General features: G+C 44.9%; 1 protein-coding gene across 6 annotated transcripts in view; it reads left to right on the top strand.

Moving 5' to 3' along the window:
- RHPN1 (rhophilin Rho GTPase binding protein 1) overlaps positions 1-25,153 on the top strand; it is a 62,553-nt gene that overhangs the window by 15,415 nt on the left and 21,985 nt on the right. For 2 of the 6 annotated variants that reach the window (XM_045003554.1, XM_045003550.1), the window contains exons 2-9: positions 7,250-7,368; positions 13,242-13,370; positions 18,473-18,548; positions 19,271-19,348; positions 20,530-20,654; positions 21,573-21,739; positions 22,437-22,624; positions 23,506-23,662. In XM_045003554.1, coding sequence (XP_044859489.1) covers positions 7,334-7,368; positions 13,242-13,370; positions 18,473-18,548; positions 19,271-19,348; positions 20,530-20,654; positions 21,573-21,739; positions 22,437-22,624; positions 23,506-23,662 — 955 coding nt within the window. In that variant the 5' untranslated portion in view covers positions 7,250-7,333. Of the gene's footprint in view, positions 1-1,899; positions 2,011-7,249; positions 7,369-13,241; positions 13,371-18,472; positions 18,549-19,270; positions 19,349-20,529; positions 20,655-21,572; positions 21,740-22,436; positions 22,625-23,505; positions 23,663-25,153 lie in introns of those variants that run through there. The other 4 variants (XM_045003552.1, XM_045003553.1, XM_045003555.1 and 1 more) reach the window with 4 other exon arrangements.

The following is a 25,153-nucleotide window of genomic DNA, read 5'->3' as shown; positions in this document are numbered from 1 at the left end:
GACATTTTAGTCTCCTTGAATCTGCTGTGATGATTCTTAACAGGTTCTCTTAGAAATTGTCACTGAGACTTGCTTGTCTGTTTAGTGACTCGGTTTTCCTCCACTTGACTAGCACCTAGATGCTCCTTTGAGGTCCCCCAGCCTGCTCCACCTTAGCTTGGAAAAACTGGCACAATCACAGATTAGGGCTTTGTGGCTGCAGGATTCCTCATTCTTGCTAAGAATGGCAAGATTCAGCCTCTTCTTATATTAAATTCACTTTGGTGAAGAAGCAAATTGTTTGCAAAATGGGTGTGGACCTTTTGCGAGTTCAGCATTTGCTCCTTAAAACAATCATCCTCGGGGATATTTGTTTTCAGCATTACACCTGAGGTTTGTGAGGCAGCTAGTTTTTAGTCCCAGTGACCCATTTAATTTATCCAGAAAGTTCATGATCTCCCTCTCTGCCTTTCTCCAATCTTTGTAATGCGTGCACAGATTACTTTAATGCTCAGATGTGACACAAAATCAGAGTATTAGAAGCTGAGGAACAGAGGTCATGCCATCTGCTATGTTAGTCTGCAGACTGAATGCTGCTCAACAGTAACACAAATGTCCATCCATGCTCATAGGCGGCAGGTTTGTATAATTTTTGGTGGGGCCCAAAATGGTGGTGCGCCCCCCCCCCACTCCCGCCCTGTAAGCCGATATAAAATGAAGCTACAACGCGTCAGTGCCACAAGATTACAAGGTTGGAGAAGGGGTAGGGGATTCCAGGGGCCAGTCAAGGGACAAGGAGCAGGGGGGGTTGGATGGGGCAGAGGTTCGGAGGGGCAGTCAGGGGACAGGCAGCAATTGGATAGGCCTGGGAGTCTAGGAGGTTTATCAGGGGACAGGTAGGGGGTGGGGTCCTGGGGGGAAGTTGGGTGGGGTCTCAGGAGGGGGCAGTTGGGGACAAGGAGAAGGGAGGCTTAGATAGGGGCTGGGGTCCCAAGGGGCAGTTAGGGGCAGTTGTCTGGGGAGTGGGTAACGGGGGACAAGGACCAGTGGTGCTTAGATAGGGGGTGGGGGTCCTGGGGGGCAGTTGGGGCAGAGGTCTGGGGAGGGGGGCAATCAGTGGCCAGGGGCTGGGATTCAAAGGGCAGCCCAGAGCCCTCTGATTCCCGGCCGCGGCTGGGATTTAAAGGGGTGAAACCTAGCTCCAAATATTGGTGGAGCAGAGCCCCTGATTTTGAATATTCCTGGGGCTTTAGCTCCACGAGCCCATATAAGTTGGCGCCCATGTCCATGCTTATACCAGTAACTCACTCAAATCAGTCTCTTTTTGTATGATTTATAATGTACTGGGGACTAACTGTTCTGGATATTTTGAAATTACCTGGAATCTTTTCACAAGCAACGTTTCCCACCCCCACATCAGTTTTTAAGCAAAACAAATATGATCTCATTATTTTTCCACTCCTAAATAAGTTGCACTTATTTCCTGTCCATCTTTCCTTTTTTTTTTTTTTATTTAAACTAGGGTAGGTTTCCAAATCCACATTATCTCTTTTGCAATCAAGAATTAGGTTTTTATTGGCCTCTACGTAATAATATCATAAACCAGAGCTGAGGCCTGTAGTTTCTCCTGTAGAGACTTTCTTGCAGCTGTGTTGGCCACATAACAGTTAGGCTGCATTTATAAGACCACTACCTCCTCTCAGCATGAAGCACATTATCACCTATTCTATAATCGTATATTCCCCAAGCAGTACCGCCTTTAAGCAAGGAGGAGAGACAAGACTTCACCAAGTCCACTGGGGACTTCTTCATGCAAATTTAACTTTATCATCATCTAAGCACATACTCAGGTACTGTGATGGGTGTTGTAGAAAATGCATCCACAGCAAGGCATGGAACCTCACAGACTAACACAGATTTCCTACCCACCAGACCCTGCTACCTAGGGGAGTGCAAGGAGGTGATGCCCTGTCCCTATCCCCCACCAGGAGAAGACAAGTGAAATAAGCTGATGCCACATGAGAAGCTAATGTAAGCTAGTCTCAGTGGCTAAAAAATAAATAAGTGATGCCTTTGTTTTGGGTTTTGACCTAATCAGAGCTATAGTGAGTCTTGAGAAGGCCTGAGAGGAGGAGGAGTTAGTCTTTTATTCTAAAGCTATGGCTCTATATAGCAGCTGGAAATAAGGCCATTCTGTTGCTCTGAAAGAGCTTCACAAGAGAGATTCTGAGTGAATTCCCCCCACTCTTAGTTCTGGGGGCCAGCATGTGCCCTAGGCAGAACTGAAGTAGGACCTGTGCTGGCTGAACTGGGGTGAAATTCACCCTATATGTGTAAACTGGCGTGGGTGGTTTTGTTGGTGCAAATTATCTGACATTAACATAAGAATAGAAGACTTCCAGGTCTCCATCTTAACACAACTCCCCTGCCTTGGACCCCTCCAAAAAAGGCTCTTTATTTAGGTCCATGGCACCCCTAGGAGCACATTTCACCATTTATGTTCTATTGTGTGAGGAGCAATTCAATCTTTCTGTGTGGGTAGAGCTTTTGTGTCACTGTGGAATCTGAGATCCTCCTCCTGACAGTGTTTCTGTTGGGAGTACCCTCTAATATTTCTTTCCCTCCCTTCAAGATAATGTATATTTACTATTCCCCAAAGTGATAATTAAACTCATAACAATTCCCTGCCTATAAAGAAACTGACTCAAAGAAATTTTTGGGGGGGATGGGAATCATAGAATCATAGAATCATAGAATTCAAGATCAGAAGGGACCATTATGATCATCTAGTCTGACCTCCTGCAAGATGCAGGCCACATTAGCCGATCTACCCACTCTTTTAGCAAGCGACCCCTGCCCCATGCTTCGGAGGAAGGCGAAAAACCTCCAGGGACACTGCCAATCTGCCCTGGAGGAAAATTCCTTCCCGACCCCAAATATGGCGGTCAGCTGAACCCCGAGCATGCGGGCAAGACTCTCCAGCCATACCCTCTGAAAGAGGTTAAGAATATCATATTATTGACCCAATTTGACCCAATTAAGTACCAGTTTGGCACTCAATTGACCTATTGACTAAGCCCGTTATCCTATTATACCATCTCCTCCATAAACTTATCTAGCTTAATCTTAAAGTCATGGAGGTCCTTCGCCCCTACTGTTTCCCTCGGTAGGCTGTTCCAGTATTGCACTCCCCTGATGGTTAGAAACCTTCGTCTAATTTCAAGCCTAAATTTCCTGACTGACAATTTATATCCGTTTGTCCTCGTGTCTACATTAGCACTGAGCTGAAATAATTCCTCTCCTTCCCTGGTATTTATCCCTCTGATATATTTAAAGAGTGCAATCATATCTCCCCTTATCCTTCTTTTGGTTAAGGAAAACAAACCGAGCTCCTCAAGTCTCCTGTCATACGACAGGCCTTCCATTCCTCGGATCATTCTAGTGGCCCTTCTTTGTACCCGTTCCAGTTTTAACTCATCCTTCTTAAACATGGGAGACCAAAACTGCACACAATACTCCAAATGAGGTCTCACCATCGCCTTATATAACGGGACTAGCACTTCCTTATCCCTACTAGAAATACCCCGCCTAATGCAACCCAAGACCGCATTAGCTTTTTTAACGGCCACATCACATTGCCTACTCATAGTCATCCTACGATCAACCAGGACTCCCAGGTCCTTCTCCTCCTCCGTTACTTCCAACTGGTGCGTCCCTAGCTTATAACTAAAATTCTTGTTAGTCATCCCTAAATGCATAACCTTACACTTCTCACTATTGAATTTCATCCTGTTACTAATACTCCAGTTTACAAGGTCATCCAAATCTCCCTGGAGGATATCCCGATCCTTCTCCGAATTGGCAATACCTCCCAACTTGGTGTCGTCCGCAAACTTTATCAGCCCACTCCTACTCTTGGTTCCCAGGTCAGCAATAAATAGATTGAATAAAATAGGACCCAAAACCGAACCTTGAGGAACTCCACTGGTAACCCCCCTCCAACCCGACAGTTCCCCTTTCAGTACTACCCTCTGCAGTCTCCCCTTTAACCAACTCCTTATCCACCTCTGGATTTTCATTTCGATCCCCATCTTTTCCAATTTAACCAATAATTCCTCATGCGGTACCGTATCAAACGCCTTACTGAAATCCAGATATATTAGATCCACCGCATTTCCCTTGTCTAAAAAATCTGTTACTTTCTCAAAGAAGGAGATCAGATTGGTTTGGCACGATCTACCTTTCGTAAATCCATGCTGTAATCTATCCCAGTTGTCATCGGCCTCCTGCTCCTTAACCACTCTCTCTTTCAAAATTTTTTCCATTACTTTGCATACTACAGATGTTAAACTAACAGGCCTGTAGTTACCCGGGTCACTTTTTTTCCCCTTCTTGAATATAGGAACTACATTAGCTAATCTCCAGTCCAACGGTACTATCCCCGAATTTAGAGATTTATTAAAAATCATCGCTAACGGGCTAGCAATATCACTCGCCAATTCCCTTAATATTCTAGGATGAAGATTATCCGGGCCCCCCGATTTACTTCCGTTAAGCTGTTCAAGTTTGGCCTCCACCTCAGATACTGTAATGTCTACCCCCATATCTTCATTCCCATCGGTCCCTCTATCACTATTCCTTAGCCCTTCATTAGCCTCATTAAAGACCGTGGCAAAATATTCATTCAGATATTGTGCCATTCCAAGATTATCCCTAATCTCCACTCCGTTTAAAGTTTTAAGCGGTCCCACTTCTTCCTTCTTGGTTTTCTTCCTATTTATATGGCTAAAAAACCTTTTGCTATTGGTTTTAATCCCCTTCGCTAAGTCCATCTCCACCCGTCGCTTTGCCTTTCTCACTGCATCCCTACACCCTCTGACCTCAATAAGGTAGGTTTCTTTGCTGATCCCTTCCATTTTCCACTCCCGGTACGCTTTCTGTTTTTTCTTAATGACCCCTCTAAGACGCTTGGTCATCCAGCTCGGTCTAAAACTGCTACCTACGAGCCGTTTTCCCTTTCTCGGGATACATGCCTCTGACAACTCCTGCAATTTCAACCTGAAGTAACCCCAGGCGTCATCTACCTTTAGATTCCTAAATATGTTGGTCCAGTCCACTTCCCTAACTAGTCGTCTTAATTTAGTAAAGTTAGCCCTTTTGAAATCGTAAACCCTAGTCTCAGATGCAATATTAATTATCCTCTCATTAATTTTGAAACGAATTAGCTCGTGATCACTCGAGCCAAGGTTGTCCCCTACTACTATTTCCTCAACAAGGTCCTCATTACTCACCAAAATCAGATCTAAAATGGCATCCCCCCTCGTCGGTTCAGCAACCACTTGATGTAGGAATTCATCAGCTATCACGTCTAGGAAAAGCTGAGCCCTATTGTTATTACTAGCATTTGTTTCCCAATCTATATCTGGGAAGTTAAAGTCTCCCATGATCAAGCAGTTCCTATTAGTGTTTACCTCCTTAAAAACATTAAAGAGCTCTCTATCCGTCTCCAAGCTAGATCCCGGCGGTCTATAGCACACCCCAATCACAATCCCGGGTGAGGCTCTGGTAGTTTTCTTCCCTAACGTGACCATTGCCCACACAGACTCCGTATTAACCATTGCATTGCTAGTTATTTCATTACATTTCACTTCATTATTGATATACAATGCTACTCCCCCACCTTTACCTTTGCATCGGTCTTTTCTAAACAGCACATACCCTTCCATACCTGTACTCCAGTCATGGCTATCGTTCCACCATGTTTCGGTAATTCCTACGATATCCGGTTTCAATTCTCGGACCAGGAGCTCCAGTTCCTCCATTTTATTACCTAAGCTTCTCGCATTGGTGAACAAACATCCTACCTTTTGCTGTTGGGCTCCTCTCACTCTTCTCACCCCGCTCGGTAGGGACACAGTACTACCAGTATGACCTGTCGATCTAGTATCCGTCCCCCCCCTCTTCCTTACAGCTAACCGTCCCCCTCTGGCTATATCTGTTGTTATCTTCTTGTTCTCACTCCCAATGTATAAATTTGGCGTGGAGTGCACCAGGAAGGAGTGGAGGAGAGAATAAAAGTGATAAATGGGTTACATTTAAAAGTAATGCCCTGATTTTCAGAGTTGCTGAGCAAGCTCAGATCCTTCTGAATTCAGCAGGAGCTTGTCACCCATGGAAAATCAGGATGCTAGTGTCTGGGCTGCAATTATAGATTTACTGTGATCTGAGGCTTCCAGGGCTGGCTTCCTAAATCTTTCATGCTATGGCTATCTGATAAAGTCCTGTAAAAGAGACAACATATATTATCTCCTGAAAGATCCCATATTTTTTAAACTACCTGGATATTCACCTAGTAATCCAGGCAGTATAAGCAACAATGGTACCAGACCACTATAACACACTTTCAGAAGGCTCCGTTGTTTCCCAGAGCGCTTGAATAGCTGAATAACCTCAGTAGGTGGCTTACTGCAGTGATCGTCAGTGTGACTATTAATTGTCATTTGCTGAAAGGGCTGAGGCATTTGAAATATCGTGCTAGTGTTGATATCAAGGGAACGGAGGTCAGCAAGTGGTGTCATTCAGTATTGTAGAAGGGGGAGCAAGTGATAGTGATAGTTGGAACCGTCTGGGTTAGATGCAGATTTCTAAGAATGGTGCAGATAAAGGGAAGAGGGGGACTGAAATATTCAGTAGGTAGCAGATAGCAAACTGTTGTGAAATTAAGGCCTTGTCTAGATTGCTACTTACCATGCTGACACTTTTTTGCTCAGGGGTGTGAAAAAACACCCGCCCTGAGCCATGCAAATTTCAGCGCTGTAAAGTGGCAGTGTAGATAGTGCCTCGGCGCTGGGAGCACGGCTCCCAGTGCTGGTAGCTATTCCCCCCCGCGGAGGTGGTTTTATTACAGCCCTCCCAGCACTGGAGCCGCAGCGCTTTAACGTCGGCTGTGTAGACCTGTTATGAACTAAAACTACACTTCACACCATATGTGTTTATTATTAAGCCATGTCATTGTCCTTGGCACTCTAACACAAAGTGAAGAAAGATGATTGGACCTGGAAGAAAGAATAGCAGAGGCTTTTGTTTTAAAATATTATCTGTTGACTCGCTGCTTGTGGGCAGTGCAGAAGCAATGAGTCTCCAGGGCGGATTTGAAGAAGAAACAGATGAGGCTGGTGGCATAGCAGGGTGGGATAGAAAGGCTGTTCTAAGTTTGGTGAAGATGTCCTGTTTGAACAGGATATATTGTGACCATCTTTTTTTCTCTTAGCAGGGCTGTGATCCCTTTGCACAGACCCAGCGCAGCAAACTGCAGCACCGCCGCGCACGAATTAACCAACAGATCAACAAGGAGATGAGAATGCGAGCTGGGGCAGAAAACCTCTTCAAGTGAGCACTGATCCATCTCCAATGCTAGAACACCTGTGTGCTGAATTGCCTCTCAGCTTAGACTGATTATGCTCCTCTCTAGCAGGAGACAATGACATGTGCACTAGAAACATGTCCGTTTGTTCGCTTACAAAGACTAGTGACTTGGGGTTACTAGGTACCTGTATTGGAGAGGGGAAGAGTATATTCTGGATATTCCATCACTGTTTCCTATACTGGTTAATTGGGGGATAGATAAGGTGACTGAGTAAGACTCTCCCTGTTAATTATGAGTCTGTTGGTGTGGGCTTTTCCCTTACCTCCTTTTGCAGCATGACTAGAAACCAGAAAGGAAGAACATAACCCTGTGTTGTGCTGCTGACCTGGTAATGCTTTATTGGTGGCTTCAACTTCTGGCCACTTCTCACCCTCCACTTCTGCATGGTGGGGTAATGCGCACCATGGGGAAGTGATTTCTAACCGTACTAATATGTTGTGCATTAATTGGTCTGTGTAGACCCTGCTGCTGCTCACTAGGGAATTTGTAGTATGCACCAGCAGGGTCTACACGGATCAATTAATGCGTAACACGTTAGTGTATATCAAAATCACACCCCCATAGTGCTCAGTACCTCACCATATAGACAAGCTCTAGGTTGCTCCTGGATGTTATGCCTCATCTAATTAAAAAGACTTGAAATCTTGCTGTGTTCTTTTCTGCATGACCCTGCTTCATAAAACCAAGGAGAAATGTTCCATGTCAGCAGGAATGTGCCAGGCTGTGCTGTTTATATCAAAATCCTGAATTGGAGTGATGATACCTGCCATTCATAGGGCATCCAAGAATGCGGGCAGCAAGTAGTTCCCCTCCTCCTAACATAGGCATTTCAAATCCAGCATAGGGCAGAGAGAGTGGGGGAGCTAGAAGGAATGCAAGGCAAAACACAGGCAATTTAATTACTTTGTTGGGGAGTATCAGGGGCACTGGGTCAAGTTAGGAAGCAAAACACCCCGATGTTGCTCTTTTTCAGGCCGCTGAAGTGTTTGGCTCAGCAGTTTGAGCACCTTTCCCACTGCTAACTTTCTTTGGCGAGCCTGTTTTTGAGATTAAACAGGTCCCTTCTGAGCAGGGGTTGGCCATGAAATCTCAGATTTTGAAGTTTGGGAGTTAATGGAAAACCAAAACTTGACTCATAAAATCATCTGAAATTAAAAGTAATTTTAGTAAAGTATTGCTGTTTTTCCATGGCTTTAAGGATGTGACCTTGTTCTCCAGTGGTTAACACTGAAGACTTCTAGGCCTTGTCTACCAGTGCAAACCCAAAATGTAGTCAAGGAAAGCTGTGACTTGTTCTAGTTGGTGGTGCTTACCGTTGAGCAGGGTTTACAGCTATGTGGGTGGCTGGACATTAGCTGTTGGAGTTAGGACAAGTTCCCATTGTAGACACAACCATACTCCTTAAAATGATCTGTTTGGAGTGTCAGTCCTCTTTTCTAAGAAGCTGCAGTGAATGGTGTGTTTGAAATAAAATGCAGTTTTGTTGCATGGTGTAGCAGGTTTTGTTTGATGGATAAATAAACTGACTGAGACAGTTAAACAATGAAAGTCCTTTTCCTGTCTTGTTCAAATACCACTGGCTCAGCAAAGTAATTTGAAGTGATTAAGAGGTTGGCAATAAACCATATTTTTAATATCTCTGTACAAAGAATTAACTAAGCAAACATTTGATAACTCCTCAGATTGACCAGGACTCATGGTTATATAAGGTATGTTCTTAATGAGATCAAAATGCACTCTTGTGCAGAGTCTAGTATGAAAACTAGAAACTCTTTTAAGCAGTGCATTGGCCCTGTGCTGACATTCTGCACAAAGGTAAATTTCACCCTTAATGAATGGTTGGCCATTCCCTGGGGGATTGCACCAATATATGGAAGGTACCATGTCCTAACTAAGATGGATAGATTCAATACCAGACCTTTCTGAAGTGCTGCTGCCTAGCTAATTTCATTTGCAAACAGAATATAGTCTGAACTGTAACCTATACACTTGGTACTTTAAAAGGCTGATTTTTCCCAAAGCTGAAAAAAATGAGCAAAATTCACTGGGAGTAAACATTTTAGATGTAAACATGCAAATGAAAACTCAGAGCTAAGTGTTTTCATATATCCAAACCCTCTTCCCCTCCCTCCCCAATTCTGCATTCATGAAACAAGGCCTCTTCCGTTACAAATCCATCCTGGTTAAAAGGAGGTGAAAGCAACAATTTAGAAAAAATGGGAGAAAAATAAATGGGTAAGCTGATAGCAGAGAATACAAGCCAGCAATTAGAAATTGCAGATAATTGATAAAAGAAGCTAAATGTCAATAAAAACAATCAATGGCCAGTTACAGACAATAACAAACAATTCTTTAAATATATTGGGAACAAATGAAATCGTAGCAATGGCATAGACAAGTATGGGAAAATTCTCAATCTTGATGCAAAAGAGGCAGAAGTGTTCAATAACTACTTCTGTTCTGTACTCGGAAAGAAGTAATAGATGGTAGAATACTTAGAACCCCTGTGCTTTTGAGATGGTTTTATCTGTTACTGGATCATGGCATTTGTGAACACAACTTGCCAGAGGCTTAGCCCTGAGCCAGGCTGAGGTATGGCCTTGTCCTTTTTTTGACTGCACTCAGCTGAATAGAGGCCCAACTTGATTTAGCGTGAGAGACTAGAACATGTTTCAGCAGACAGTTTAGGTGTTGTCAGCTTTCCTCTGCCACCAGGTTCTCTCTTCCTGTGTTTTTTTGTTTTGTTTTGTTTTGTTTTTTTTCCCCTGAGCTGATAAGAAAGGTGCAATTGGCTTGAAAAGCTGTCTCATCAAAGCAGGCAACTCATTGCAGCTGAAATCCATTCTTCATGTTTACATCTGCTGATGTTAAATAAATGGGAGAGAGAGCAGGGCATTCAGCAGGATGCTGCTATTGAGTGACCAGAGAACAGGCTTTGAGCTGCAATATATTGCTAATTGCACTGGAAAGGCTGCACTTTTCATATCCAAGAATTACACCTAAAAGAGCTAAAAATTGTGTGGAATCTCAGTTGAAAGTGTGTATGTGTAATAAGATTTGAGCCTGTATTGGAGATACTGGCTTGTCTGGTATCACAGGAACTCTGTGGCGGAGACAGGGACAGAATCCAGTTCTCCAGAGCAGCATTCAGTGCCTTGATCGTGAGACCATGCTTTCTCTTCCTAAAATCCCCTGCCTTGTTCACCACACACCTTATAACAACTGCAGCAAATGAGGCCAGAGGTCCTACAGACAAGTCTCCTTCGCTTCACAGTGCTGATTAATCCCCAAAGCAGGCCCATCCTGTTCACTGAGTAAGGCAGGGGTCCTGTTGGGAAAAATAATCTTTAATTACATGATCATACACTATCATCATTAGGTGCGGAAGGATTAGGGTTTTATTGGTAAATGTCAATTTCACCATACACACACAAATCGGCAAAAAGTCCATCAATGATAGCAATTTAGAGAGAGGTAAAGTAAGACAAAATGCTGTTTGAACTTTTTGACTTAAGGATATTTACTTTATATATTTCAACATGTTTGTTTTAACAGTTATAAAGCTTTAACTTCTGAATCTCAACATCGGTTATTGTCTGCTCCCCCCCTATAATTTTTCACAACTATGAAAATTTAAATGGATAAATAGAAAAAATGCTTGAAAATAAACACATCTGTCCAAATTATAAAAAATAAAATACGGCTTGAGTTCTGCCAAGATTAATCATGGCGCATGCACACAAACTTGCCTGTGCAACAACCTTACTTCAGTCCCTTAATTCTGATGTTTTCTAACTTATGAGGGCTTGACTTCGCAACCTAAATGTTCTCTTAGCAATTTCTGTATGATCATGCATATAGGGACAAAACGGCCATGCTTTCTAATGGGAAGGTCACTGGATTAGAACTCAAGAGACCTGGGTTCTGTTTCTGGCTCTCCCATTGACTTGCTGTGACCTTGGGCTACTCGGTTCATCTTCCTGAGCCTCTATCTCCCTTCCCATCTTCTCTCTTGTCTATTTGGATTGTAAGCTCTTTAGGGCAGGGAGTGTGTATTTTCATACAGCACCCAGCTCAGTGGGGCCCCAATCTTGCTTGGGGACTCTGGGCATTAGTGTATTATGAATCATTAATGATAATAAAAGGATGTCTTCATACTTATCTGTAAGGGCCTGGCGTGTTCCCTGCCTCCATTCCCCTCCAGTTTGCATTCTGTCATATGTTCAAACCTGATGTTATAAGGCAGAAAAGATCATGATTTTAAAATGCCAGGAAACAACTTTTTTTTTTTTTAAATGTGAGCTTGCCCCTATCCCACGTACTGGGTGCCCTAGACCTGTGGTTTTCAACTAGGGGTATGCGTACCCCTGGGAGTACGCAGAGGTCATTCAGGGGTAAGTCAGCTCATCTAGATATTTGCCTGGTTTTATAACAGGCTCTAGAGCCCTGCAGTGGGACTGGGATCCTGCAGGAGCCAGATAACAATTCAACAAACAGTGCAGGATGGAGTGGGAGTGAGTATTGCAGGGCGGGACCGGAGCGGGATTTAAAAAAATAGTCCTACTGCACTGCAAACACACATGCCCTATCCAGCAGCTGCTGCTCTCCAACCCCCCAGCTATGAAAGCAGTGCCTCCACCAGCAATAGCGCAGAAGCAAGGGTGGCAATACCATACCGTGCCACTCGTACTTCTGCGCTGCTGGTGGTGGTGGTGGTGGTTTCAGAGGTGGGCGCCCCGCCAGCAGCTGCTGCTCTCTGACTGCCAAATGACAAGGCTCACAAGTGAAAAACCAGCTCCAGTATCTCACTGAAATGGAAGTAAAATATATGTATCCCCATTGGTTTTATTTAATAATTATATGGTAAAAATGAGAAAGTAAGCAATTGTTCAGTAACTATGTGCTGTGACACTTTTTTGTGTATTATGTCTGATTTTTGTAAGCAAGTAATTTTTTAAGTGAGATGGAACTTGGGGTATTCAAGACAAGTCAGACTCGTAAAAGGGGCACAGTAGTCTGGAAAGGTTGAGAACCACTGCCCTGTTCCATGCCGTGGAATTCTGAGAAACTCCCGCAGAGTTAAATACCAATACTTGCCCATGTTTGTCTTTTTAAACTAAATACTCCAGTTTGAGATCGTGTGCAGCCTCACTTGAAGGCAGTCGTTTGCTGCTGCCACCTCTAGCAGAACAGGCTGCTGGGCACTCCTAGTTGCTAGGCTGGGGACACTGATGGAAATAAATATCTCCTAAGAGAATCTGAAAGGGGGTCAGGATACCATGTCCCACTGCAGGCCCAGCTGCATCACACAGAGCCTTGTCCTCCTCCTGCCCCTCCTCCCCCCGCCAAGTTGCTCTTTTGTCTTTCAACCTCTGTCTCTGCCTGCTAACTCCTTTCTTTCCATCATTGGTCATAGGTGGAAAGTCTTCAGCCTCTGGAAAGCTTGTGTTCCAAAATGCATTTTGTGAAGCTCGATGGAAGTACCAAAGGTTATGTAGTGGTTAGAGCAGGAGTCCAAGAGCAAACATGCTTACTGGGTTCCCTCCCAGCTCTGTCACTGACCCAGTGTGAGAGATCTGGGCATCTGGGTCTCGGTTTCTCACTCCAAAATAGGAATAACATTTCTCTACCTTGCTGGAGTATTCGGCAGCTTAACTCATTAGTTTGGAAGGCACCTTGAGAGACTCTGAAATAGCCTATATGCATAAAGTGGTGCATGTTCTTCTATTGGCAGCGGAAGGCTTGTGGTTTGAATGTGGTAGATCAGTGGTTTTTATCTTGTGGACCACGTCCTAAGACAATTCCTCCTGTGTTCTGTCTCCTTTTTTATTTTCAGGGCCACAAGTAATCACAAAGTAAAAGAAACAGTAGCCTTGGAGCTTAGCTATGTTAATTCCAATCTGCAATTGCTGAAGGAAGAACTAGAAGAACTGAACAGCTGTGTGGATGTATACCAGAATGACAGGTAAGGTTTATCGGGAGGCAGGTCACCAAGAAAGTTGCTAGAATTGCAGAGCCCAGGAAAATGGAGAAAATGGTCAAAGCCTAAGTTCCCTCTAAGGGGCCTGGAGAAGAGAGAGGTAGAAGGTGAGCAGGGAGCAAGTTGGGGTGTGCAGGGCTGCAGCAGGGAGAGGCACCTCTCCTCCTAAGACCGCTGCGGTGGGGAGAGGGCTAGGGGGAGTCCTCTCTCCCTGCTGCAGCCCCGGGGAAGCCTGCACCCCAAACACCTCATCCCTGGCTCCACCCCAGAGCATGCACCCCCAGCCAGAGGCCTCACCCCCCCTGAACCCCAAGCCCAACCCTCTGCTTTAGCCCTGAGCCCCCTCCCGCACACCAAACCCCATATCCCTGGTCCCACCCCAGAGCCTGCTGCCCCAGCCAGAGCCCTCACCTCCTGCACCCCAACCCTCTGCCCTAGCCCTGAGCCCCCTCCCACACTCCATGGTGATAGGCATAATATAAATACCCTGTACTTAGCTAACAATATGCTCAGTCTGCAGTAAGCCTCAATACGTTTGCACAATGGAAGCTGGGGCCCATTCCTCAGGAAAGTTGTGGAGAGACCACCTTACCCCATGCCTCCTTCACAGTAGACATTGGGGTGTGTGGCTATGGGTGAAATGGATGTGGTCTGTGTGTATATGTTGTATATGCAGCTGCCCATATAAGCAACGGTCCCTACATGCTCTCCCACACAAATTATACCCCTGCTCCTAGCTGGAATACAGCAGGCAAGGAAGCTGAGAACTGGGCTGGATTTGAGGAGATTACACTGGCCTTATTAATACAGTTCCTGCCGTTTGCACATTTGGGGTGTCAGTGTTGTCTTGCTTCCGTGTAGCCAGTGGGTACCACTGGACTGAGAGTTGGGAGATCTGGGGTCTGGATCAGCCCTTCCAATGACTTGCTCTGAAGCCTTGAGCGTGTCCCTTATTCTCTCTCTGCCTGGGTTTCTCCATCTGTAAAATGGGGATAATAACCCGAGGCTTTATCAGCTAATGCTTGTAAAGTGCTTTGAGATGGATGGTGCTTTACAGGTACAGAAGGTTGATACATTTAAGACCTGCATTACTACTCCTGTATCAAAAATAATCTCTCCTCAAACCAGGGGGTATGTAAGCAGAATCCCCCAACACACAATTTGCTCTGCAGGTGAAGCTTGAGTATGTAATGAAAGTAATTAAAAACATTCCTACATAGGTGCTTAGCCTCCTTTTCTTGCTGCTTTGCTTCTTGTGAAGTGGATTATTCACATGCTTTTATTTCCCCATTTGATTTTTTTTTTTAAAGAGGCCAAATCTTTCATTAATTGCAGCACATGGTTGCTTTGAGATGCTTACCCAGCAACCTCATCTGCTTGACTCACAGTAGAGGTAGTTCTAGCACCCTAGCCAGCAGCAAGCTAACATGCTGGGACGTCTCAGCGGAGCTGTTTATCTGGGTGAGAAGGGAAGAAATGCCTGAGGTATAAATATCTGGGATGGTGCAGCAGTCTCAGAGCTTGAAATGCACCTACCCCCCCCACACACACACACATGTGCGCACACCCTGGTTCACTATAAAGCAATTCAGCGGGTGCTGCCTACGTAGCTGTCTTGATGTCCCTTGTTCCTTCCTAATACTTGTTTCGAATAGAGTGGAGTTAGCAGAGGGGAGGTTTTATGCTGCAGGAGGGTTGCCTGAAAGCAATGGTAAAGTATGAACTGCTCTCAGTTTGCAGCTCATTATAGAGATAGTGAAAGTAAAACAGAACCTCTCCCCCAGGGTCTGCCTGGGTGGCCTGCCCGTATGCTGGGCACACAAGAGCTAGATTTAATAATGTAGGGAAGCACCGTGAGCACCCTCATCTCCCATCAGGGGCCACACGGTGCCCTCTGAATGCAGCTAACTATATCCAACAGTGGAGTTTTTTCCTCTTCCCCAGTGGTATGCAACCACTAATATCGAAGGCTGAAACATCTGGCCCTTTCCCCTCTTTAGTGCTTGGTCAGGTGATCACTCACCTGATTCAGGGCAGTTGAATTGAGACTACTTGCATAAAAGCTGCTTGAGGTGAATAAGAGTTCAGAATCGATCCCTGGACTCAGTCATCCAAATTAGTAACTGATACAGGTGATTCCTAACCACCCCAGGCAGGTAGGGGATATCGTTCTGCTCCTGTGCTAATGTGACTTCCTGGCAAGTAGTCCTAGGCCTTGTCTACACTTCCACTTTACAGTGCTGAAACTTTCTCACTCAAGGGTGTGACACCCCCCTCCACCCCCACCCCCACCGAGCAATGCAAGCTTCAGCACTGTAAAGTGGCAGTGTAGATAGTGCACCAGAGCCGGGTGCCACTCCACTCATGGGGGTGGGGTTTTTTTTTAACAGCTCTGGGAGAGCTGGTGCTGCAACTACACAGCCACGTTAAAGTGCTGCCACAGTAAGAGATGTCTACACTATGCAGCTTTTAGCGACACACCTGTGTCGCTAAAGCCGTGCTGCTAAAAGGCGGACACTGTAGCCACTGTTTGTCAGCTCTCCTGCCGACAAAAAACTTCTACCCCCAACAAGCAGCATTAGCTTTGTCAGCAGGAGAGTGATCCCGCTGACAAAGCATTGTTCACACCTTGTTTTTGGCAAAACTTTTGTCTTTCTGTGTGTGTGTGTGTGTGTGTGTGTGTGTGTGTGTGTGTGTGTTTAAAAAAAAAAAAAAAAAAAAAACCTCTGAAAGACAAGCTTTGTCGTTCAGGTGCCCGTGTAGACATAGCCTTAGTCTTTGTAACTGCCCTCAAAGATCCTGTTTTCTGTAGTTTTAAAAAACACCAGACAAAACCCTCTTCTTTTATTTTGTGGCATTTGGATCAAACTGAAATCTCATTAGAGAAAAAGTGATAACCCCTTTTCCACACTCATTATAGCTCTCAGGAGGCTGTTTATTCAGTGACTGAGTAAGTATGACCAGACCTAGATGTGCATGTTTGTTTTTTCTCTCCCTTTCCTCCCACCCATTTTTCATGACCATGTGATATTTCAGAAACTGCTGATAAGCTCTTGGTGTTAATGACAGACCTGGGTTAAATAACCTGTTATTGTGTAAACACTGACTGTAATGGTCCTGACCCTGTGTGACCCCCTCCAGATCTCACTCCACTAGCCTTTCCTGCCTCTTTGAACCAGTCCTTTGGGAGGCTCTGTGTGTTTGCGCTAGCATGTCCCTGTAAAGAGGATTAGATAAATTCCCAACTTTAGATAAACAATTGTAGGTCCATTAGGCAAGTTGTGGTTTGTGCAGAAGAGGAGGTCTGATGGAAAAATCTCAATCTGTGATTTACACCGCAAAGGGGCCATCACTGAAGCAGCTAGAAGTGGGATTATAATTGCTTGGGGCTCACTTTGCTGTACTTTCTCATCTGTACAGGAATCTTATTTGCAGATATAACCGTGGACTTTGAAGGGGCACTTGTATTTGGTTAATACTGCCTAGAAAGGGAGGGGAGGGAGAGGATCCCAAACCAAACCTTGCTAATCGAGGGCTGTACTTTGGGGGCCTCTCACGCCTGGTGACTAGGAGTTGCTCTACTTTGCAAATCAATGGAATTACAGCAGAGTGCAGAATTGGGCCCTGTATCTCTAATAGGCAAAACCAAGCCTCTGGATCCAAATGCTTCCAAATACGGAGATTTGGTATCCAGGTCACAATCTGAACTTCCCACCATTGGAGTTCTTGGTTTTAGTGTTCAGAGGCTTGAGCTTTGCTGCAACCTGATCTGAACCTAGACTGGGGTGGTCTCTTTATAGTTTGGCAATGTACTGCAGGCCTGGTGACCTGCTGCTTGCTACAAAGACATGGAATTAAAATTCAGATTTTTCAAATTTTAAAAGGCAACCCTGGCTTGATAGTTATCTTGTAACCATTGAAATGCTAGCCCTAGACTACTTGACAGAAATCCTCTTTTTAACTGTTGATGTTGTAAATGGTTTACAAGGCACACATTAATGAACACTTCTCATCTTCAGAGTGCTTCACAAACATTAACTGATCCTGTGATTGTAGGCCAATGTTAAATCCCAGTTTTATAGGTGGCAGGAACTTAAGCCATCTTGATGTCCACCCCCTTTGGCACTTAAGTGTCAAAACTGGGATTGAAACCCAGGAGTTGCTGGGTCCCTGATCTTTGCTCAGATCTTCGCCTGTCTCCCAAGAGCTGGTCATTAAGACACTTTAGACCAATGGTTCTCAAACTTTTGTAATGGTGACCCCTTTAACATAGCAAGCCTCTGAGTGCGACCCCCCCACCATATAAATTAAAAACACTTTTAAATATATTACATTTAAATATATTAAATTTAAAAACACTTTTAAATTATAAATGCTGGAGGAAAAGCAGGGTTTAGAGTGGAGGCTGACAGCTCGCAACCCCCCCCCCCATGTAATAATCTCGTGACCCCCTTGCAGGGTCCCGACCCCCAGTTTGAGAACCCCTGCTTTAGACCATAGCAGCCAATTCAGCTTCTGATCTTTTGGCTGCTTTTTTAAAATTCAAAATAGCAACCTAAAAGCACTAGATTCTAACCCATGCACTGCAAAACATGCACCCAAAGCCCTCATAAAGTAAAATGCTGTTCCTGATGTGAGTTCTTTCAAAACTGCCTTCACAGCTGAGAACGTTCGTGTCTGGCTTCTGTGTGCTCCCTCACAGCCTGGTCCTTTGTAAGTCAGGTGGGAGTTTTGTCTTTGACTTCAATGGAATCATGGTCAGCACCATGGTGACGTGACCATTAACTGGAGACACTCGGGCCTATAGCATTTGGGCTGCCATTGAAGTAGGCCAGAGAAGAATATAAGAAATGCCCCCAACGGATCATATTAATGACCCGACTGGTCTCAGACACTGGCAGTAGTGACTGTTACAGAGAAAATTAAAACCCACATACTGCACCTTTTGCCATTCTAATCAGGGGTAACATTTCTTCCTGACCCCAGCTGGTGATCACTTCTGGCCTGAAGCATGAGGATCCTTTACACATATAAGATAATAGTGACTGGAAATATAAACTTTGCTTGTCTGTCATCTTTTGTTTTAGTGAATCTATCAGCGTCCCTATGATTCCTTTGGGGCTAAAGGAGACTAAGGAAATGGATTTAATGGCCCCATTAAAGGTAAGTCTGCTTAAAGTTATTTGAGTTGACATGCTGACTAAGGTGGGGTGGCACCTCCCACTTGAATGAATCAGCTGTCATCCTTCTGACTCCTTTTAACCTTAAGAACATAAAGGCATAAACTTCAGTATAGTTACATTATTCCTTAAATATCACATGTACATACATCATGCAATGTTTATAAACATCTATATGTTGCAAGCTTTCAACAGAGACCTTACATGTTATCCTTTATGGACAAATACCCTGTAAGTAATGTATTTGATATAGTGAGTTTGTCAGGTCTGAGATGAGTTGTTTGCAAAGAACAGGAGACCCATTGTCAAAAGGCCTATGTGTCTCAGTAACACCAGTTTATAAAGCCTTGCAAATAATAGGCCAGATCACGTCCTCTGGGCTTTTACTTACAGAGGGGATGAAAACAGTGGAAAAGCTACCAAAGAACTGTCCCAAAATCTGTTGTAGATGGGAGCCCAACCAGTTCTCCAGGAGCCCCTGTGCATAAACATTTATTTTGTTTTGATGCTTTTCAGGGTTAGGGAGTGTGGTGGAACTGCAGAACTGTCTCTTGGCATTGTTTGCCATGTGTTTACTAAAGGCATCTACTCCTTTGCTAGGAGAGATGGTCAGTTGCTTGTTCATTAGCCATAGAAATCACCCAACAAACTAAACCAAAAGCTTCTATTTTTCCCCTGTCTCTCCCCTTACCCTCCCTTTTCCAGGATCTCATCTGTGAACATTATGGAGAAGATGGCATCTCATTTGAAAAGGAAATCAAAGAGCTCATGGAGCTGCGGCAGGTTTGTGCGCCTCATGTTTAAAAACAAAAATCCACCCTGTTTTGGCTGATTCAGGAGGAAAATGGGTCGTCTTTGCAAATCCATTAATTCTCTGGGTGATCTTTACACGTAACTTCAAGAGATGTTCTGTAGTGCTTTGTGTGCTTTATATCGTTGGGGTATGGGATTCCCTGGAGCACATGTTGGAAAAGTTGCAGCTTCAGTTTATAGGTTACAAAATACTGTATTGGTGCAAGGGTCTGTTGTCATGAGTCAGACTTTAGGATTGGTGCCCTAGTGAGCAAAGATTAAAATTGGACCATGGTTCAACCGTCAGAATTATTTATCTAAAATATCACTCTACCATCTGAACCTCTGACAACTTAGAGCAGAAAAGCCCAGTGCTCGAATGGAAAAAGACTAATTTTGGATCTGTTAATAATGGAACTCTATGGTTCCACCCCATATCTATTAAAATCTGTCATCTCAAATTGCCTTTTGAAGCCAAAATGAGCTGCTTCCCACTCCTGCATTTGATCAGATGTATTTTTCCCAAGCTTTGGTAGATTAGCAAGGCTGCAATAAAAACACCCTTCAAACTGAAAGCTTATGTTATATTCTCTGAGGTCAATCTTAATAATCCAGCCCAGAGTTGGACATTCTCTAACTTGCCTTTCCTCTCATCTTAGGCTTCATATGGGTGAAGTGGTGCCAACTATGGACCTATATGGTTGGATCCAAAAACTTGTATTAAAAGGAGGTTAAGGTTTCAAAGTCAAGCACTCAAAAGTTAGATGCTTTGCCAGTAAATCTTACTTCAGCCCTCCTATATCAAAGTGCATAGGCTCAGACTTTAATTATGATCATATACTATTCCCCCCCCCGCCCCAGGATCCTTGCTTCATTTAGTGTACAGGTGTACTGTCATTTTCTATCATGGTAAAAGAATCTCAGATATATGTTTATTTGGGATGGATTTCATCCCCCTGTGCCAAAGGCAAGGCCTCTGCACCTCTTAAATCCCACTTCTGTGCCCTCAGAATAGTGCTGAAGTGGCACTGAGTGACACACAAGCTTTATGCTGTCTCTGATCAGCAGGGAGTGTCTCCCATTAATTGTTGGTGTGCTTGCCACTGTTTCGCCCCTCTTGATGTCTAAAAGCCACAGCTTCATGTGTTACTCTTTTCCTTCCTCTTCCACAGGCCATGCGGACTCCCAGCCGGAACGAGGCGGGGCTAGAACTTCTGATGGAATATTACAACCAGCTTTACTTTCTTGACAACAGATTCTTCCCTCCCAATAAAAACTTGGGCGTCTTCTTTCACTGGTTAGTGAGGGTTTTTTGTTCTGACCTTGTGTGTGTAGTCTTAATATTGCTGATTTTGGGGGCTGGGGATGAATAGATCCAGATGCCCAGGCCCTCTGTAGAGCTTGTTCCTCTGAAATATTTCAAAAATCTGGCCTTTTCTCTCTGTCCTCATCACCAGAAGTTGGGCATATTAACATAAAGATCTGGGTTCCAGCATTACATTCCATGTGACCTTAGGCAAATCACTTAAACTCAGTGAAGACTGCAAAATGAGGATTTTAATGCTCATGTATCTTTAAGGGCATTGTATCCTCATTGCTGTCTGTAAGTGCTTTGAGATCCTTTCCAGCATGTGCTGTACAGTCAATGCAAAGTGTGATCACAGCATTCATAGTTTCTATTTCAAGTTGAGCAAAACATGAACACACAGTGAGCAACAAAGGAATCTAGAGCATAATAAATGGAAAGAGGCTTGTGGTTTTTAAACATCAATGCCCCGGAGGCCTCCTTGTTCGTGCCACATCTTATTTAGATGTTTTCGGGTCTGGCAGGCACCAAGTCATAAACTGCCCTGTGGAACGCTGTGCAATGGCATCATTCCCTTTGTGGTGGATTGTCCACTGCTGACAATTTTCAAATCAAGATTGGATACTTTTCTAAAAGATCTGCTCTAGGAATTATTTTGGGGCAATTCTCTGACTTGTGTTCCAGAGGAAGTCGGGCTAGATGATCACAGTGGTCCCTTCTGGCCTTGGACTCTATGAAATTTCAGGTCTCATCTCTGTGGCTAGCCCTTCTACCAATATAGGCATTGAGAGTGGGTGGCTTTTCAAGCTGCTGAAAAGGCTGTTCCCCTTTTGGTAGGCTTATAAATCATGCTCCAGTGGCAAATGTGCATTTTAAGCTACAAATTTGTCTTCTCCCCTCTGTCTCTAGGTATGACTCGCTAACTGGAGTCCCTTCTCATCAGCGTGCTCTGGCTTTTGAGAAGGGAAGTGTGCTCTTCAACATTGGAGCTCTGCACACTCAGATTGGGGCACGACAGGATCGCACAACCCTGCAAGGAGTCGACCGGGCTATAGATGCTTTTCAAAAGGCAGCTGGTAAGTCAGCTGTTTAGAGCTTTCTTGGTGATTCTGTTTTTTGGGGGGGAGGGTTCTTCAGGAAAAAATGGTGGGAGGACTTCTTGTTGCTCATTTCAAGTGAGACACTTTGGAGTTATTGAGCGTATGTTTTGTAGATGCACTGAGCCTGGCCAGTGCCCCCTAATCCTGACCTGTAGCCCCCCGCTCTGCTATAGTACCAGACTAATAACCCACCATATCCCAAGTTTTGCTAATGTATCTCTCAATCCTGACCCTGTGAAAAGATCTCATAACCAATATGGAGAGTGCGTTGTTCTGAGGCATGTGTGACTGGTATTGCCGCTAATCTGAGCTCTTTAGACAGTTGCACTCATTTACCAGAATCAGACTTTGACTTCACCAGCACATTCTGATCAGCTCTCACCCATGATGTGGAGCAGCTTAAGCACTGACGGAGTCTCTAGAGCACACACAGTCGAGGCAGGCAGGAGCAACGTACCAAAGTGAGGCAGAGTTTGGAGAGCACTGAGAATGAGTCCTAACAATGGCAAGTGCCAGGCGTATCAGTGGCCATCGTCTACTGCTCTGCTAATCCCACTGAGTGGTGGTGGTGATGCTCACTGCTACCTACATTTGCCAGTCTCCACTTGATTTTAGAGTTGTAAGCAGAAGAGTCTTTTGCAATGTCTCTCTCCAGCTGCTTCTGTTCATGCAGGTGCCTTTAACTACCTGAAGGAGAACTTCTCCAACGCCCCTAGCCTGGACATGAGCACTGCCTCGCTGAACATGCTTGTGCGACTGATGATTGCGCAGGTGCAAGAGTGTGTCTTTGAGAAGGTCACCCTGACCAGCGCCCAGAATGACTTCTTCACTCAGCTGCAGATTGCACAAGAAGCAGCCAGGGTACACATCGCTGCACAGCTTCTGTTTGAACCCGGCAAAGCTGCCCATCTCTCATGGCTTTACTTAGTAGAGCCGTCTGGGGTGTGGTGGGAAGAGAGGAAAACCAGCAGGGAGGGACAAGCAGAACCCTTGAGCAAGGGGAGATCTAGGAGGAAGCACAGCTGGTTTGGGGGGATGAGGCATGCCCCGTGGGGAAGCAGTGGGTTGGGATGGGACTACATGGAGCTGTCATTGCTGCAATGAGCAAGGGAGGCACTGCAGGCTGTGCACACTCATTGCTCCACTGGATGAAATGCAACCATTAAACACAGCTATCGGGAGAGGCAGCCATCGGTTTCCTGGGTACTCCACGCCTCAATCATGAGCTGAGCAGTTGTAAATATTGTTAAATCTTAATCCATATTTCCAAAAAATAAGGAATCCTCTGTGAGAATTGGGGGTAAGTCACACGAGTCCTTAGTTGAAACAATTTTGTGACTGGAACTGTGTGACAGGAATGGATCACTCAATTACCCTGTTCTCTTCACTCCCTCTAAAGTGTCTGGCACTGCTATCCACATGTAGTGTTAAACTCCCATCCGGGTGCTAAATATAGACCAGGAATATGTTGGGTGTTTAAAAGATGCTCACTCTCCAGCCATGACTCCATAGAGCCCTCCCTAATTTCTGAAGAGTCTTACAGCTCTACTAAGATGACACTTCGGGGTGAAGCCAGGATGATATCTTGGCTTGGGATCATTAATGCTGTAGACCCTCTGGGCTAGATGGACCATTGGTCTGACCCAGTATGGCTGTTCTTTGTCTTTAATCCACAGCCTCACAATTAGACTGGTGTCTGATTGGAACCTTCTCATTAATAGCCTGTGTTTTGATGGTTGCAGGTTGAAGAAGTCTACTCGTTGGTGCATCAGACCATGACCCAGGCTCACGTGAAGGATTATGTACCTTTCTCATGGGCCACCATGGTCCATGTCAAGTCTGAGCATTTCAAGGCCCTCTCCCACTACTATGCTGCCGTTGCACTTTGTGACTGCCCCTGTGAGTATCCGTCCTACAGCTGACCTGCAGCCCAAAGGTGGCTGTGCTGTCACCTAAACGCTTGTTTATCTTGCGTCTCTATGCAGCATTCATCAAAGCAACAGCTCAGCACTTGGCCCCTCAAGGTTCAAATGTGGGACATGAGCAAAAACGAGGGGGACACAGAAATAATAGTGCAGGAAGCATTATGCCTTGTGGGACATTTTAACATAAACAGAACTGTCTGTAACCTCACTTAATCTGAAACTGAGGACAGGGTGTGTAGCGGAGGCGAACTTGATACTCACTGCCTGCCTACTTCTTGCACAATGCTTGTAAAGGCCTTTGAGAGCACTGGCTAAAAAGTGCAAACGGAATGCAATATGCTCTCCGTTTCAGAGTTGCAACAGAGACATGGGAGTAAATAGCGAGGAAAGGAGAGGGCTTGTGGAGTGTTGATCCAGCACTTCCCAATCAATGTGGTATCTCTAAGGCTGCAATAAGAAGTATTCCACTTAGCATTCTGTACCTAGCACTGCCTGTGGGTGCCCTGTGCCCTCAGAGTGAAGGGGTAAGGATAGTGCAGGGAGACTGCTTGAGAAAAGTTCATTAAGGCCCTGGCCTGGCTTGGCCTGGGACTTGGAAGACCCCAGTTCAATTCTCAGCTCTGCCACAGACTCCCTGTGTGACTCAAGGCAAGTCACTTAATATCTCTGTCTCCATTCCCCATCTGTTAAATGGAGAATATTTCTTTTCTCCCACCTTCTGTCTGGCTTGTCTGTTATGTGTATATACACAATGCCTTGCACAGTGGAGCACCAATCTTGTTTGGGGCCTCTAGACAGTACAGTAATATAAACAGCTGACTTCAGAAAACGTACGTTTCAAAAATCAAGATGTAAGTAATACTTTTACAATGGCACAGCTCCACAAAGGGGGCTTAGACACTGCAACACTGAGGATCACAACACCTAACTTCGGGGTGCCAAGAAAATGACAGGAACAACGCTGGGATCTACAAAACCTAGATAACAAATGGTCAGATAGGTACCTTAGAATGCGATCCACAAAGCCAACAAGAGGGGTGTGTCCTAAGCCCCACCCCTCTCCGAGTTTGATTCCTGTTCTCCCCCCGGTTATTGAATCACTAACAGAGACTGCATTTGGTTGCCTAGGTCGCATGTGGGGCCTCGTCAGAGGCTGTCTAACTCCATGTAAAATAGCGGGGGTGGGATGGAGGGAAACCCTTTGTCCCTGTGGTTAATGTCCTCACTCAGCATGTGGGAGATGCCCCCCTGTTCAAGTCTCCCCTCGGCCTGACAAGAAGGGATTTGAACAGGGATCTGCTACCTTGCAGGTGAGTCTCCAAACCAGTGGGCTAAGGGGTATTCTGATGTGGGTCTCCCTCACTCTGCTATTGAAGTTGTTCCACTTTAATTAAATGACTGGATCATTTAAATATTAATTGAGCATGACAAAGAGAGAATGACTCTATTGGTTCGGGCACTTACC

Source organism: Mauremys mutica, chromosome 2 (genome assembly GCF_020497125.1).
Source record: "Mauremys mutica isolate MM-2020 ecotype Southern chromosome 2, ASM2049712v1, whole genome shotgun sequence".
In the NCBI taxonomy this organism is placed as follows: domain Eukaryota; kingdom Metazoa; phylum Chordata; order Testudines; family Geoemydidae; genus Mauremys; species Mauremys mutica.
The sequence above is the reverse complement of the archived record's forward strand: the minus strand, read 5'-3'. Positions and strand labels throughout refer to the sequence as shown.